General features: G+C 42.4%; 1 protein-coding gene across 1 annotated transcript in view; it reads right to left on the bottom strand.

The window, feature by feature from the left end:
• The window catches only part of PIP4K2A (phosphatidylinositol-5-phosphate 4-kinase type 2 alpha), a 205,812-nt gene that overhangs the window by 45,587 nt on the left and 145,780 nt on the right, over positions 1–14,445 (bottom strand). Inside the window, exon 4 of the mRNA XM_066280373.1 lies at positions 13,526–13,678. Within this exon, the coding sequence (XP_066136470.1) occupies positions 13,526–13,678 (153 nt within the window). The remainder of the gene's footprint in view (positions 1–13,525; positions 13,679–14,445) is intronic.

The following is a 14,445-nucleotide window of genomic DNA, read 5'->3' as shown; positions in this document are numbered from 1 at the left end:
GTTATTTACAGCGACTTGAAGAAGAAAGAACCATCAACCTCAAAAGAGGCAGCAGAAGAAAATTTTAAGGCAAGTCACGGCTGGTTTGAAAATTTCAAGAGATCTGGCATCCACTCAGTGGTGAGGCATGGTGAAGCTGCGAGTGCTGACGTTAAGGCAGCTGAGGAGTACATAGCACGTTTTGCTGAGCTTATCGCAATGGAAGGCTACATCTGCCAACAAGTGTTTAACTGTGACAAAAAAGGGCTGTTTTGGAAAAAAATGCCCCGAAGGACTTTCATCACTGCAGAGGAGAAGAAGCTGCCAGGCCATAAACCCATGAAGGACCATCTGTCCCTTGCATTGTGTGCAAATGCTAGCGGTGACTGTAAAGTAAAGCCACTGCTAGTGTATCATTCCGAAAATCCTCGAGCCTTTAAGACTCACAAGATTCTTAAAGAAAAACTGCAGGTTATGTGGCACCAATGCTAGGGGATGGGTTATGTGGCAGTTTTTTATTGAATGGGTAAATCTCGTCTTTGGTCCTGCAGTGAAGAAATATCTTCAAGAAAATAAACTCCTGAGGAAAGCGTTACTAATCCTTGAAAATGCTCCAGCCCACCCACCTGGTTTTGAAGATGACATTCTTGATGAGTTCAAATTCGTGAAAGGCCTCTACCTCCCACCCAACACGACTTCCATCTTGCAACCTATGGATCAACAGGTCATTTTCGACTTTAAAAATCTTTACACAAAGCATTTGCTCTGCTGCTGCTTTTAGGTGACTGAGAATACAAATCTAACCCTTCGAGAGTTTTGGAAAGATCAGTACAACATCGTGATATGTTTACACATTATTGGCTTGGCATGGCAAGAGGTTACAAGAAGAACCTTGAACTTAGCATGGAAAAAGTTATGGCCTGATGTTGTTGCAGACAGGGACTTGGAAGGATTCGAACCAGAGACCTAGACCGGAGTAGAAGCGTTGGAGGAGACTGTGTCCCTTGGAAAGTCGATGGGTCTGCAGGTAGATGAGGGTGATGTAAATGAGCTCATAGAGGAACATGAGGAAGAACACTCAACTGAGGAGTTGAAGGAGCTACAGATCATGCAACATACGGAGCTTCTGCAAGAGATTAGTAGTGAGGAGGAAGTAGAGTCGGAGGAAGTGATTTCTACAAGTGAAATTAAAGACATGCTGGCAATGTGGGAGAAGCTTTCAAGTTTCATTGAAAAGAAACACCCAGAAAAAGTTTCAACTGGTCATGCTTCAGCACTTTTTAATGACACTTGTCACATTTCCGTAACATTTTAAAAGGCAGGCAAAAGCAAACCTCTTTGGATAGATTTTTATTCAAAAGTCCTGCAAGTGAAAGTGCTAAAAGTGCAGCGAAAAAGGCAAAAACAGGTGATGATTAAATGAAAAGTACGTAATATTAAGCTTAGGTTAAGTTTAAAGTTAAGAAAGTGCATTTGTTTTACAATTAAGATTTTGTGGTTTCACTTTAAGTAAAGAAAGTGCAGTTTTAGTTTTGTTTAAAGTAAAGAAAATGCAGTTTTAGTTTACATTTAGTGTTAAGAAAGTGCAGTTTTAGTTTACGTGTCTACAGTCCCTTCCTCCCTCCCTCCTCCTCTGCCATTCACCTCCGTTAGCCATAGTCGTCTGTCTTCAAGGTAAGAATACAGTACTAAATAACACTTTTTCCTTTTATTTCATATATTTTGTTATGCATTGGTAAAGTATACATGTGTGTTTCTTAATTAAAAACATGTCTTTTTCGGAGGAGGGATCAAAGGGAACAGAGTAAATGAGGACAGAGGGAAAGGGGATGATAGGATGGGATAACCCTGAAGGGAACAGAAGGGGGCGCTATGGGGAAGGGGCAATGCGGATGTTGAGGGGAATACGGGGGAGGGAGGGATGCATTTGGGGCAACACTGAAATCTATATAAACACAATAAATTTGAATAATAAAATAAATAAACACACACACACACACACAAAAGACCTGAAACTATAAATTACATAGAAAAAACATAGGTACTAAGCTCATGTACCTTGGCCATAGAGAACAATTTATGAATTTGACTCCAAAAGCAAGGGAAGTAAAGGCAAAAATAAACAAATGGGACTATATCAAACTAAGAAGCTTCTGCACAGCAAGAGAAACTGACAACAAAACAAACAGGCAACCAACTATATAGGAGATGATAGTTGTATATATAAAGAACTCACAAAGCTCAGCAACAAATGAGCAAATAATCCAATTTAAAATGGGGAGAGGACCTGAACACTTCTCCCAAGAGGACATACAAATGGCCAGCAGATATATGAAAAGATGCTCATCTTCACTAGCTATTCAAGAAATGCAAATCAAAACCACAATGAGATATCACCTCACACCTGTTAGATTGGCTTTTATCAACAAGACAGGTAATAACAAGTGCTGGAGATGCTCTTGAGAAAAAGGAACCCTCATTCACTGCTAGTGGGAATGCAAATTAGTACAACCATGATGGAAGAAAGTATGGTGGGTCCTCAAGAAATTAAGAATAGAATTACCATATGACCCAGCAATCCCTCTACTGAGTACCCCCAAAACTCAAAAACATTGGTACGTAAAGACACATGCACCCCCATGTTCATCGCAGCATTATCCACAGTGGCCAAGATATGGAAACAACCAGTGTCTCTCAATAGAGGATTGGATAAAGAAGCTGTGGTACATATATACAATGGAATACTACTCAGCCATAAGAAATGGCGACATGGTGACATTTATGACAACATGGATGGACCTTGAAAACATTATACTGAGTGAAATAAGTAAATCAGAAAAAGCTAAGAACTCTATGATTTCACACATTGATGGGATATAAAATTAAGACTTATGGACATAGATAAAAGTGATTACCAGGGGGAAGGGAACATGGGAGAGGGGAAGGGGACACGGGGGAAATGGCGGGGTGGGGGAAGGTGCAAAGAGGGACAAAAATAAGGTGATGGAAAATGATTCGACTTTGGGTGATGGGTATATAACATAATCAACAGTTCAAATGCTATAGAAATGTTCAACTGAAATACATGTACTCTCATTGATCAATGTCACCTTGTTAAAGTTAATTTTCCAAAGGGGGGGGAAAAAAACATGTCTTTTTTTCATAATTTAGGATGGTCTGGGGATGTTTCACAGGGCTGGAATGGATTCAATCTATTTCAGTTATTTTAAATGGGAGAAATTTGTTTGATATATGAGTTGACTGACTTACAAGCTCAGATACAGAACGAATGAAACTCATATCTCAAGGTACCACTGTATTTACTCCCAAATTTTTAAAAAGTGAACTTGATCATCAATACTTATGCTTAGTATATGGAGTTAAATCAAAAACAATTATCATTGAGGTCAGTGTCCATCTTCTGAGTGTTAAACTCACCACATCACCTGTGTCTGCACTATAAAACATTGTTTTCATTATTTTTGGCTTTTGCATTCATTTTCATAGCTGCACACCCCATGTCACCTTGCTCTGTTACTTATCATGCAGTGGCTTCTGTTTTTTTCAAAGTGCTCTCAATGTTGGCAATGTTTTGTCTATAACCTGTGTTATAACACAGTGTTTATTCTTTTTGTCCTTTAAAAAAATAATCTACGAGTAAATGATTGAACGGTATCCTTAGTAAAGGCAAATTTAATCTTTCCATCGGCTTCCTTAGTACTTCTTGTGTGACCACAGGCTTGCTAGAACTGTAGGGCAGTGATAAAGTATGTGGTGAAATAGAATTTAAAAAACATATAAAATGCAACAAGCACAAGATCCCAGTTTCCTTTGCTCTTAGGCACTGAACAAGAATAACAAATATTATGAATCCCAATTTGTTGCTCTTCTCATGCAAAATGAAACGCCATTAAAAGATTCACAGCTGACTGAAGGTCTGCCCAGAGAGGCTGCTGAGTGGTGCAGGGCAAACAGATACATATTTATATCTCTGCAGGACGGTGTGAACCTGGGCTCTGGCTTTTGGAAATTGCTGTTATTAAAATGTTTCACTCATATTTTTAGTGGTTTGAAGTGACAATTTAATGTAGCATTAAATCAATACCTCAATGTAAAATCTTGTTTCAGTTAAATGTTTTTGAAAGATTAAATTATCTGTAATCCTTATTGAGTCTCTGGCTATATTTATAGATCACTCCAACAACATTCTTTACATAAGGGAGGTAGGGAGGAGGGTAGGAGGGAGGGAGGGAGGGAGGGAGAGGGAAGGAGAAAGGGAGGGAGAGAGGGAGGGAAAGAGAGAGAAAGAAAGCCAGCCAGCCAAAAATTAAGGATTGGTTTGTTTTAGAATGACCAAATAAATAACCCAAATTTTTCTGGAATTGATATTTTGGGGTAATGGTCTGTGTCAGTTAATGAAATTATTTTTGGTTTCAAATAGTTTTGAAGTAAAAAAAAATTAAAGATGATTAAACTTAAACTAATATATATATTAAACTTTACTGCATTTCTTAAATTTAATAAAATTAGGCTTAAAAGAAACAAACATTCCTTTGTAGTGTTTACATTCTCAGTCCTTTGATAAAGCAGAATATACCCAAAATATAAACACTAATGTCCCTAATTTCTTTTGTTACATACACTATAATATTAAATAACATCACCATTAAAGATGAAAGAACATTATAAAAAATACTCTAGTCTATTGTATAGATGGCGCTTACTCACTGACTACAGTTAAAATGCAGAACAGCCACTCCACGCATCACAGGGAGAAGCTCTGAGAGGCCCTGTGGCCAGCTGAGGAGTGGTCAGTGGCCAGCAGCTGGCAGCCCCTCTGAATCTGCATTCCTGTCACTCTGGCTTCTTCATGGAACACTCCAGAGTGTCCCCAGGGGCTGGCGGCCACCTGGCTGGCCTGCTTGGCAGTGACTTCTTCCTCTGTCTCGTCCAACATCCTCCTGCATGGGCTTTGGTCTCTAACCACTTTCTTGACCCCAACTCTGTGAGCACTTCTGCATGGGCAAGCCACCTGCTTGGGCAAGCCACGCTGAGAGAGAGTTCACAGAAATGGACAGAGTTAGGCCCAGGAATTGCACAGGTTAGGGCCATCAGGAATATAATTGGAACAGTTATGCATAAAACTTTTTTTAAAAAAATAAAGGATACAATTTCAGAGAGGAGCATAGAAGAAAAAACTGTCAGGAACAAACTGGCAGATTTTCAAAACTGGATCATTAATGGAAAAATATGATTATTAAAAAAGAAAATCATGGTAGAGCGTCGGCCTGGCGTGCAGAGGTCCCGGGTTTGATTCCCGGCCAGGGCACATAGGAGAAGTGCCCATCTGCTTCTCCACCCCTCACCCTCTCCTTCCTCTCTGTCTCTCTCTTCCCCTCCCGCAGCCGAGGCTCCATTGGAGCAAAGATGGCCCGGGCACTGGGGATGGCTCCTTGGCCTCTGCCCCAGGTGCTAGAGTGGCTCTGGTCGCAACAGAGCGAGCCCCGGAGGGGCAGAGCAACGCCCCCTGGTGGGCAGAACGTCGCCCCCTGGTGAGCGTGCCGGGTGGATCCCGGTTGGGCGCATGCGGGAGTCTGACTGTCTCTCCCCGTTTCCAGCTTCAGAAAAACGCAAAAAAAAAAAAAAAAAGAAAATCACTGGACAGGCAAGACAACAGAAGAGAGAAGTAGGATTGGGTAACAATTTAACTGAGAAATTCACCCAGGACTAGGCAGAGCTGTTTGGAGATGGAACACGGGGAAGAAAAATTAAAGGACCTGGAGGCTGGAATGAGAATGTCAAATACACAGCTGATGAAGAGACAGAAGGAGAGAACAAGCCTGGCCTGTGGTGGCGCAGTGGATAAAGCGTCGGCCTGGAACGCTGAGGTCACCAGTTCAAAACCCTGGGCTTGCCTGGTCAAGGCACACGTGGGAGTTGAAGCTTCTTGCTCCTCCCTTCTCTCTCTCTCTCTCTCTCTCTCTCCTCTAAAATGAATAAATAAATTTTTTTTTAAAAAAAGGAGAGAATAAGGGAGACCAGTGATAGATGGAGACACAGAACAAGGAGTCTCCAGGAACTGGAGAGAACCGGCTGCGGGAAGGGCACTGAGGACAGTGCCGGCAGCACCCTGGGCCCCTGGGAGTGCCGGCTGGAGAGAACCGGCTGCGGGGAGGGCACTGAGGACAGTGCCGGCAGCACCCTGGGCCCCTGGGAGTGCCGGCTGGAGAGAACCGGCTGCGGGAAGGGCACTGAGGACTGTGCCGGCAGCACCCTGGGCCCCTGGGAGTGCCGGCTGGAGAGAACCGGCTGCGGGGAGGGCACTGAGGACAGTGCCGGCAGCACCCTGGGCCCTGGGAGTGCCGGCTGGAGAGAACCGGCTGCGGGAAGGGCACTGAGGACTGTGCCGGCAGCACCCTGGGCCCCTGGGAGTGCCGGCTGGAGAGAACCGGCTGCGGGGAGGGCACTGAGGACAGTGCCGGCAGCACCCTGGGGCCCTGGGAGTGCCGGCTGGAGAGAACCGGCTGCGGGAAGGGCACTGAGGACTGTGCCGGCAGCACCCTGGGCCCCTGGGAGTGACGGCTGGGCCCTGTGGCAGAGGACTCCAAACGCTTCTATTAGCCAGCAGCGATTCCTGGTCTGCAGAGTGGAGTTTGAAGGGACTCTCCCTAGGCCACAGAGACCTGGGAGATGGCAGACACCTTGACTTTCCCAACAGTGAACCAAGAAATGTGCCAGCAGCTCCTGATGGCAGAGAGGCTCTGAGGGGAGCCCGCCTTTGGCCACATACTTCTAGATAGGTACAGGACTCAAAATGTTAATGTACTTTTGACATTTCAATTGACCTCTCCCCCAGGTAGGGAACTAAAATGCTAAGGGCAGACTCTAGAAGACAGGTATTGCCTTGGCCTTGCTACATGCTAGGGCTTCATTAGCAACCCGAGTGCGAGAGACACAGAACCTGATTTTCACAGGCTGCTCAGTACTCTGTCTATAATTAGAGCTTACGGAGCTCAAGTGTAGTGTGTAACTTTTTCTCTTTCAGTGCCACGCCTCCAAATTTCTTATTTTAATTTTTGGCTTTTATGGTTCCCCTCCCTCAGTTTTCCTCCATTCATGGCTAAATCTTCAAAAGAGAACACCACATCACAGTCCTTCATGGAGGATAAAAAGATGTACCCCAAGGAGGGTCTAAAAAAGTGAAGCATTCACCCTATAATCCACTACTGAAATTTGATGGCTGGCTAGCTTATTTAATGAGGTCAGTGGTGGCACAGTGGATAGAGTGTCAACCTGGGACATGAGAGCCCTGGTCCGAAACTCTGAGATTGCCAGTTTGAGCCTAGATCATCAATGTGATCCCAAAGGCTCGAGCAAGGGGTCACCGGCTCAGATAGAGCGCCTTGGTCAAGGTGCCTATGAGAAGCAGTCAGTGGACAACTAAAAGTGACGCAACTACAAGTTGGTGCTTCTCATCTCTCCTCCCTCACTCTCCCTCCCCTCCTGTCCTCTCTCTCAAAATATATATGTATTTTATTTATATTTATTACATATACATACATATATATATAAAGAATTTTTAGGTTACTTTATCAATTTGGCCACTTTAAAATAAAAACCAAATAAATTTAATTCCTGCATGTCAAAACTTAAGTTATTATTAATGATATTTTCATCATCTACATTGTAACTTGCTTCCTCCCATAAAATTTCTAAAATTTTTCTCTTAATTTTAATTAAATTTAAAACTCCCAATGAGTTCAGGTCAGCGAAAAGAGAAATCAGATGCCTGACCAGGCCTTGGCGCAGTGGATAGGGTGTTGGACTGGGACGTAGAGGACCCAAGTTCGAAACCCAGAGCTCGCCAGCTTGAGTACGGGCTCATAGACATGACCCCATGGTCCCTGGCTTGAAGCTCAATGTCACTGGTTTGAGCAAGGGGTTACTTGGTCTGCTATATCCCCCCCCCAAGGTACATATGAGAAAGCAAACAATGAACAACTAAGGTGCTGCAATGAAGAACTGATGCTTCTAATCTCTCTCCCTTCCTGCCTATCTGTCTCTGTCTCTGTTACAAAAAAAGAGAAAAAATGAAATCAGTCAATTTATGAGAAATAAGACATGCAAGTAGGTTTTTGACTATTTTTTTCCTTTTGAATGCTCTTCTGACATTGCTTAACTAATCAGTTGAAAAATCACTGTTTATAAGATCCGAGTTTGGTTCTAGCCTGACAGAAATTTTTAAAGGGTATTTACATGAGAACATCAAGTTATTTACCCAACTATAAAAAATAGAAAACCAAATAAAGAAAAAGAGACTTCTCTTTAGAAATATAGAATTTACTGATATTCACTGGAAGAGAGTCTCACATTCTGTACATGGTTTTACTAGAAGAGACACAGTACTCTCAGGGTTTAAGACGGCATTATGTTGCTATCTAACACGGCTCATGCTAAGTAAATCAGAAAACACTTTCTCTTTTAAAAATATTTAAGGCTCAGTTTCCAAAATGTAATTTTACCACTTATTTTTCTGTTTAAGAAACTGGAAAAATTCAGAAATAAAGTACAAAGTGGTGGAGGGTGAGGGGCAGTGCCAAAACATCACTCATTCACATTCCCGCTGAAGACACCGCTTGATAGAAATTTCTGATTGGTGTGAGAGGATACTGTCCTTTCTCAGCACAGAGTAGAAATTAAGATACCATAGGGCAGCAGCTAAAGATTAAGGCAAGGTGCTGGAGCTTGGGGCAAAAAATCTAACCCTTTAGGGTTCTCATCTTCATAACTGTGCCTCAGTGCCACACTTTAACAGAAAGCAGGCCCCTAGTGGTCTGAGAGAGTTAATGATTTCAACACTGTAGAAAACCAAGTAGGTATTTAATTCCCTAATTTATTTATACAGCTCTTATCAGACATCATGCACTGCTCTGAGCAGGTTATAGGTATCAATTCATTTAGGTAGCACAACACCAGATGAAGGCGGGACTATCATCCAACTTTACAGACAGAGAAGCAGGTGTCGAGTGGGTGCTCAGCTGGTCAGGCAAAGCCGGGTCTGAAGGCAGCAGTCAGCTCTGGGACCTGTGCTCAGCCACCTGCCACACTTCCTTGCTGGTGAGCTCGGCTTGTCAGAAAATTAATCCCAAAAAGGATTTATTCAAATATCTAGTATGTTTCACTTTTCCAGAGGCAGGCCTAATGGTAATTTTAACCTTCTACAACTGAGCTGCAACTCTGGGTATATTTCATTAAAAAAAAACAACAACAACAAAAAAGAGATGAAAAAAGAGAAGCCAAGGCCATCAAGTAACCAGAGCTGTCAGTGTGCCCACAGGATACACCCTCCTGGGAGCAGGTCCCTGGGTACCTATGTGCACTTTGAACGAACCTAATGACTTACCCACACTGAGCAGTTCAGAAGCACAGCAAATTAGAAGGTAAAAGCAACAACAAAACAAGAATAGAAGAACTGACAGTCACTACCAAAGCAGGAGACAGAAAATTTCTAAGACTAGACATAAATCCTAAAAGTAGTCCAGGCCTACCTACAGCAGCAAGAAAAAGTCTACTATCCATGTCAGATGCCTCTGGGCATCACTGAGCAGAACAGAGGATGGTGAAGCCTGTGATCACATGGAACACCTGAGACTGAGCTCAACCCTTGTCACATCTGTCAATGCCTTGTCTGAAAGTGGCCCCCGAGCAGGGCAGCACAGAGAGCATTCAGGGCCCGCCTGGTGGGAGTCCGACTGGCAGTGCCAGCAGCCAGGGGACCTGCACCCTCCCTCTGCACAAGTGCTTCCACTAAACACAAATCACGTGGTGTATGGGTTCAGCATCACACACTGACGATCTTTTTTCAAATTTCTATGAAATTCCTGTATCACAAGGCTGACTACAAGGATGATGTTTAGCACGTTGTACGTCCTCTCTGTGAGATATGCCTTAAAATAAGCCTGTCTGATCTTAGTACCAAGGACAATTATATTTGTCCTTAATAACTGATCATTTTGCATGTTCAGGCACAGTAGCTGTATAACTGATTTACTAAGGATCCACTTTCCCTTGGGCTGGTAGGAAGCTGGGTGCAATCTGTAGCCCTCAATATGGGAAGCGTGCTGGTTATGACGTAAGTTTTAGGTTCATTACAGGTTCTATTTTGTGCTTTCACTTTCCTTCTCTTTTCTATCTTTCTTTTCTTTTTTTCCTATTTATTCTATCTTATACTTCAAACTTCTATGAAGACCTCCTTATAGCCTTTCTGGAATAAGGTCAGCAATAAATACACAAACAATGAATGAATGAATGAATGAATGAAACGTAGATGGGAAAACTGAGGTTCAGGAATGGCCTAAGTAACCAGCTCACAACAATTTAGAATCTATGTCTCCTGACTTTCAACTCAGGGTCCTTTAAATAAATTGTATTCACAATGGTAAGTCTTCAATCACTAAGAGTCTTTAAATTATATTTAAGATACTATTTATAAGAAGAAAGAAACATATCAATGTTAGTTAGATAAATGAGACTTTTCTGGATGAAGAACATACAACGGAAATACCTATTTTGTAATAGTGGAGCGAAAGAACACCTTCAGCAGTTGAAAGGCCCTGGTGCAAGTCAGTAAGCTTATCTGCTCCCCAGTGGGTCTCATGTAACACTGACGCCATATCAAACCCTCACACCAGCTTCCAGTACCTGCCCCAGAGAAAATATTTCAACTTGTGGTGTCTATAAAGTCAAAAACCTCTGAACTCAAAGTTGTCATCAAGAAGTTGCTATTTGAATTGCATATCATTTTGTTAGAATGGCATCATAGACATTCATCAGAATATGTTTTCATCAGCCATAGAGGTATCTCTTTGCTTTGAAAGTTCTGAGACAATTTTTTTTTAATTTTTAATTTTTTTTATTTATTTATTCATTTTAGAGAGGAGAGAGAGAGAGGAAGAGACAGAGAGAGAGGAGAGAGAGACAGGGGGGAGGAGCTGGAAGCTTCAACTCCCATACGTGCCTTGACCAGGCAAGCCCAGGGTTTCGAACAGGCGACCTCAGTATTTCCAGGTCGATGCTTTATCCACTGCGCCACCACAGGTCAGGCGACAATTTTTTAAAAGTATAAAAAATAATGCTTAAGGATGACATGAAGTTCCAGAGGAGGAGAAATGAAATAGTCAATAGCTTAAAAGGTCACTAGTTAAAGGCTGCATCCCATAATTCAACTTATCCAGAAGCCAGTGCCTCAGTGTTTTCATCCTCACAGGAACTACCTTGGTGCTTTAAAATTCCCTTCATAGGCATTGGCTGGTTAGTTCAGTTGGTTAGAGCGTTGTCCCAATAAGCCAAGGTTGCAGGTTTGATCCCCAGTCAGGACACAAACAAGACTCAAACAATGAATGCATGAATAAGTGGAACAACAAGCTTATGTTTTTTCTCTCTCTCCCATTTCTACTCTGTCTAAAATATCAATACAAGTTAAAACAGAACAAAAAAACCCCTACTTCATAATAGGCTATAGCATAAGCAATATAGAACAAATATAAAAAGGAATGTTATAAATGACTTATTATACGTTAGATGAATTTAGAGTCTGACTACTGTTTTTAGAAGACAAATTAGGGGCAGGCCCCAGTTTCTGGAAAAAGAATATAGCTCACAATTTTTATAGACTTGGCTGTAAGCAAAATGTAATTGATCACATTTGCAAAGATTAGAAGGATAAGCAACTGCCAAGAAATACTTCATGATGTTAGAGCAGCGATTTTCAACCAGTGTGCTGCAAGAATTTTTTAAGAGATGCAACACCTGACTATTTAGTCAGGGCCACTGACCTCTGTTCCCTCAGATTGTCAAATTAAAAAAATGACAATAGCCAATACAACAATAGCCATCTGGTATGAATGAAACAAAATTATACTGATTTTTTGTATGATCGGGAAAAAATATTTTTTGGTGTGCTCTAGAATTTTAGTTATTAGTTTATGGGCACCATGAAATGAAAAAGGGTGAAACTCAGTGGTTACACAGTCAGGGCCCACAGCACTGTATTTTGAACCTCTGTAATAGCCAGTCTTTACCTTTGAGGGGGATTTGAAGTTATTTAAGTAAAAAATAAAACAAAACAGGACTCTTTAAAGCACGTGTGTGCGTATGTGTGTGCGTGCGCATGCATTAGCATGTGGTTCGAACACCAGTCCTGAAGATGACTGCTGCCACGTGGCAAGCAACGGTCATACTCACGCTGTAAGACTGTGACTTCTCAAGATGACATAGTCATTACTGGTTATTGTTGTACAACCTGGTAACAACTACCACCACCATATATTGAGTTCCTAGTGTAGGCAGACACTGCGCTGAGTACCTGAGGTACATCCCCCATTTAATCTTTAGGAACTCCATAGTCAGCTGTTAGTAGCTCCACTGCATACATGAAAACACTGAGGCTTCCAAGACTGGAAGTCACGTGCTTAGTATGTGGCCCGGCAGGAATCTGAACCAGGGTTTGTCTGACACTGGACTTCTTGCTCTTACCACACAGCCAGTAAATAAAGCCTCTAGCAGCTCCACTGGGACCTGGGAACTTGTGCTCCACCAGGCAAACTGGTGCTGGAATTTATTCAGAGAGTGGGAGGGCAGGGAGGGCAGGGAAGGTGAGGGAGGGGAAGGGAGGAAGGAAGGGAGTGTGAGGGCCCAGCTGTGAGCCCGAGCCCAGAGCACCTGTGCAGTCCTATGCCCGAGAACTAGACCCGGAAGTGGGAGCACATGCGCAGTTGCTCCCACAGTTACAGAACCTGCTGCCGGGTCTGTAGTTCACTTCAGCAAGAAGAGGAAGTGCATGCACAGATCCTCCTGCACTGTATATAACTGGCCTGGGAAAATCAAGTGTGCAACAGCTTCTGTAACCTCCTCTCCCTCATGTTGTCTCCTCCTGCATTCTTTAATCTCTGGGCTGCCTCAGCTCCCAAGGGGCTCCAGGACCCTGAGAGGGAGATAGAGGAGAGAGGGAAAGAGAGATCATTGCTCCCAATGGTAGTTTCATTCTTTCCACAGGTGATTATAAAGGAATAATCTGAGGGTAAAAATGGAAGAATTTTCTAGCAGTAGAGTGTGTGCGTGAGGGAGAGAGGGTGGGCCTTTTCTAGGCCGGGCAGAAAAAGACTAGTGAAAGCAGGATAGGATTTGGAGATGTAAATGGATAAACATTCACAGGTCAACACCTATCTTCTGGCATGTGCAAAAAACTTCCGAAATGTTGCCAAATCTTAAACTGAGTGATTTTAATTGTGAACATTGATTATACAGAAAAGCATTCAGATTAAAAGTATTATGTGAATAACAGATCATCTTTATAGGACGAGCATTTCTAAATGGTAACTATCAGTAACCTGATTACAGTAGTTTTTAAAAAGCCTAGCTAGTGATGATCTGTATGTCAAATGTGTTCTCATCATTTCTTGGCTATGCATTTTAATCTTGGGTCTTGATGATAAGAAGTCATGAGTGAACTTTTGCAGAGTTTCAAATACAGATAAAGAGAAGTTACCTGGTGGTACTTCTTCAGGATGTTGTGCATTTCGGCCACATCTTCACTTGTAATGGTCTTGATGACGTATCTTTTGTCATAGGACGTGTGGAATCGAGCCCCGCTGCGTGCCTGGGAGTCGCTGGGAGTGGGTGTGCTCCTAGTCAGAGAGTTCTTCCCATTGGGATAGTGAGGAGGAGGGAAGAGAACCAGTTAAACATGTAGCTTTCTGATTTCTAGATAATCTGTTGTTATCACAAGTTTTCAAAATCATTTGTGTTCAGAAGAAATTGGTAAGCAGGATGATACCATTTTATGCCCATCATAACTTAAACTGCTACTCTTTCAAACAGAAAGAGAAAAGCTTGGGTCTGTATTATAATTCTAATGTCCTTAAAGTAGGCTAATGTCTAGAATTATAATCAAAGTTGTTTTGTTCACCTTGCAATTTTCTGAATTGGACAAAAGCCCAAATTTTCTTCTGAATAAAATTAGGTTCCAGTCATGAAAGAAAATTTTACATCACTGAGAGTTTCCTTAGTGACAGGTTTTCTGCCAAACATTAAGCACAAAGTATTTCTCCCAATGCTGACAGCATCCCCATGAATTGGTTTCTATTAATATCATCATCATTTTACAGATGAAGAAATGGGAATCAGAAAGGTTTAATAATTTGGCAAAGTTCACACAGCTAACAAGGGGGAAGAGCTAGAGATGATCTGTATGTCATACTGGATTCCACCTCCAGTATGGCTGGCTCAGAGCGCTCATTCTCCTCTAGTAAACAACTCAATTAGTAAACTCTGCTGCCTTTGGTGTGCCCTGGGCAGGGGCTGGGCAGTGGTATTCTAGAGTAGCTCCTCAGAAGGTTCTAATTTGGTCCATCCCCCCCCCCTCCTCCACACACACACACTGCCCTGGACATTTCTGAGAATGACTCT

This window comes from Saccopteryx bilineata, chromosome 5 (genome assembly GCF_036850765.1).
Source record: "Saccopteryx bilineata isolate mSacBil1 chromosome 5, mSacBil1_pri_phased_curated, whole genome shotgun sequence".
NCBI lineage: Eukaryota > Metazoa > Chordata > Mammalia > Chiroptera > Emballonuridae > Saccopteryx > Saccopteryx bilineata.
This window is presented reverse-complemented; position numbering and strand designations above follow the sequence as displayed.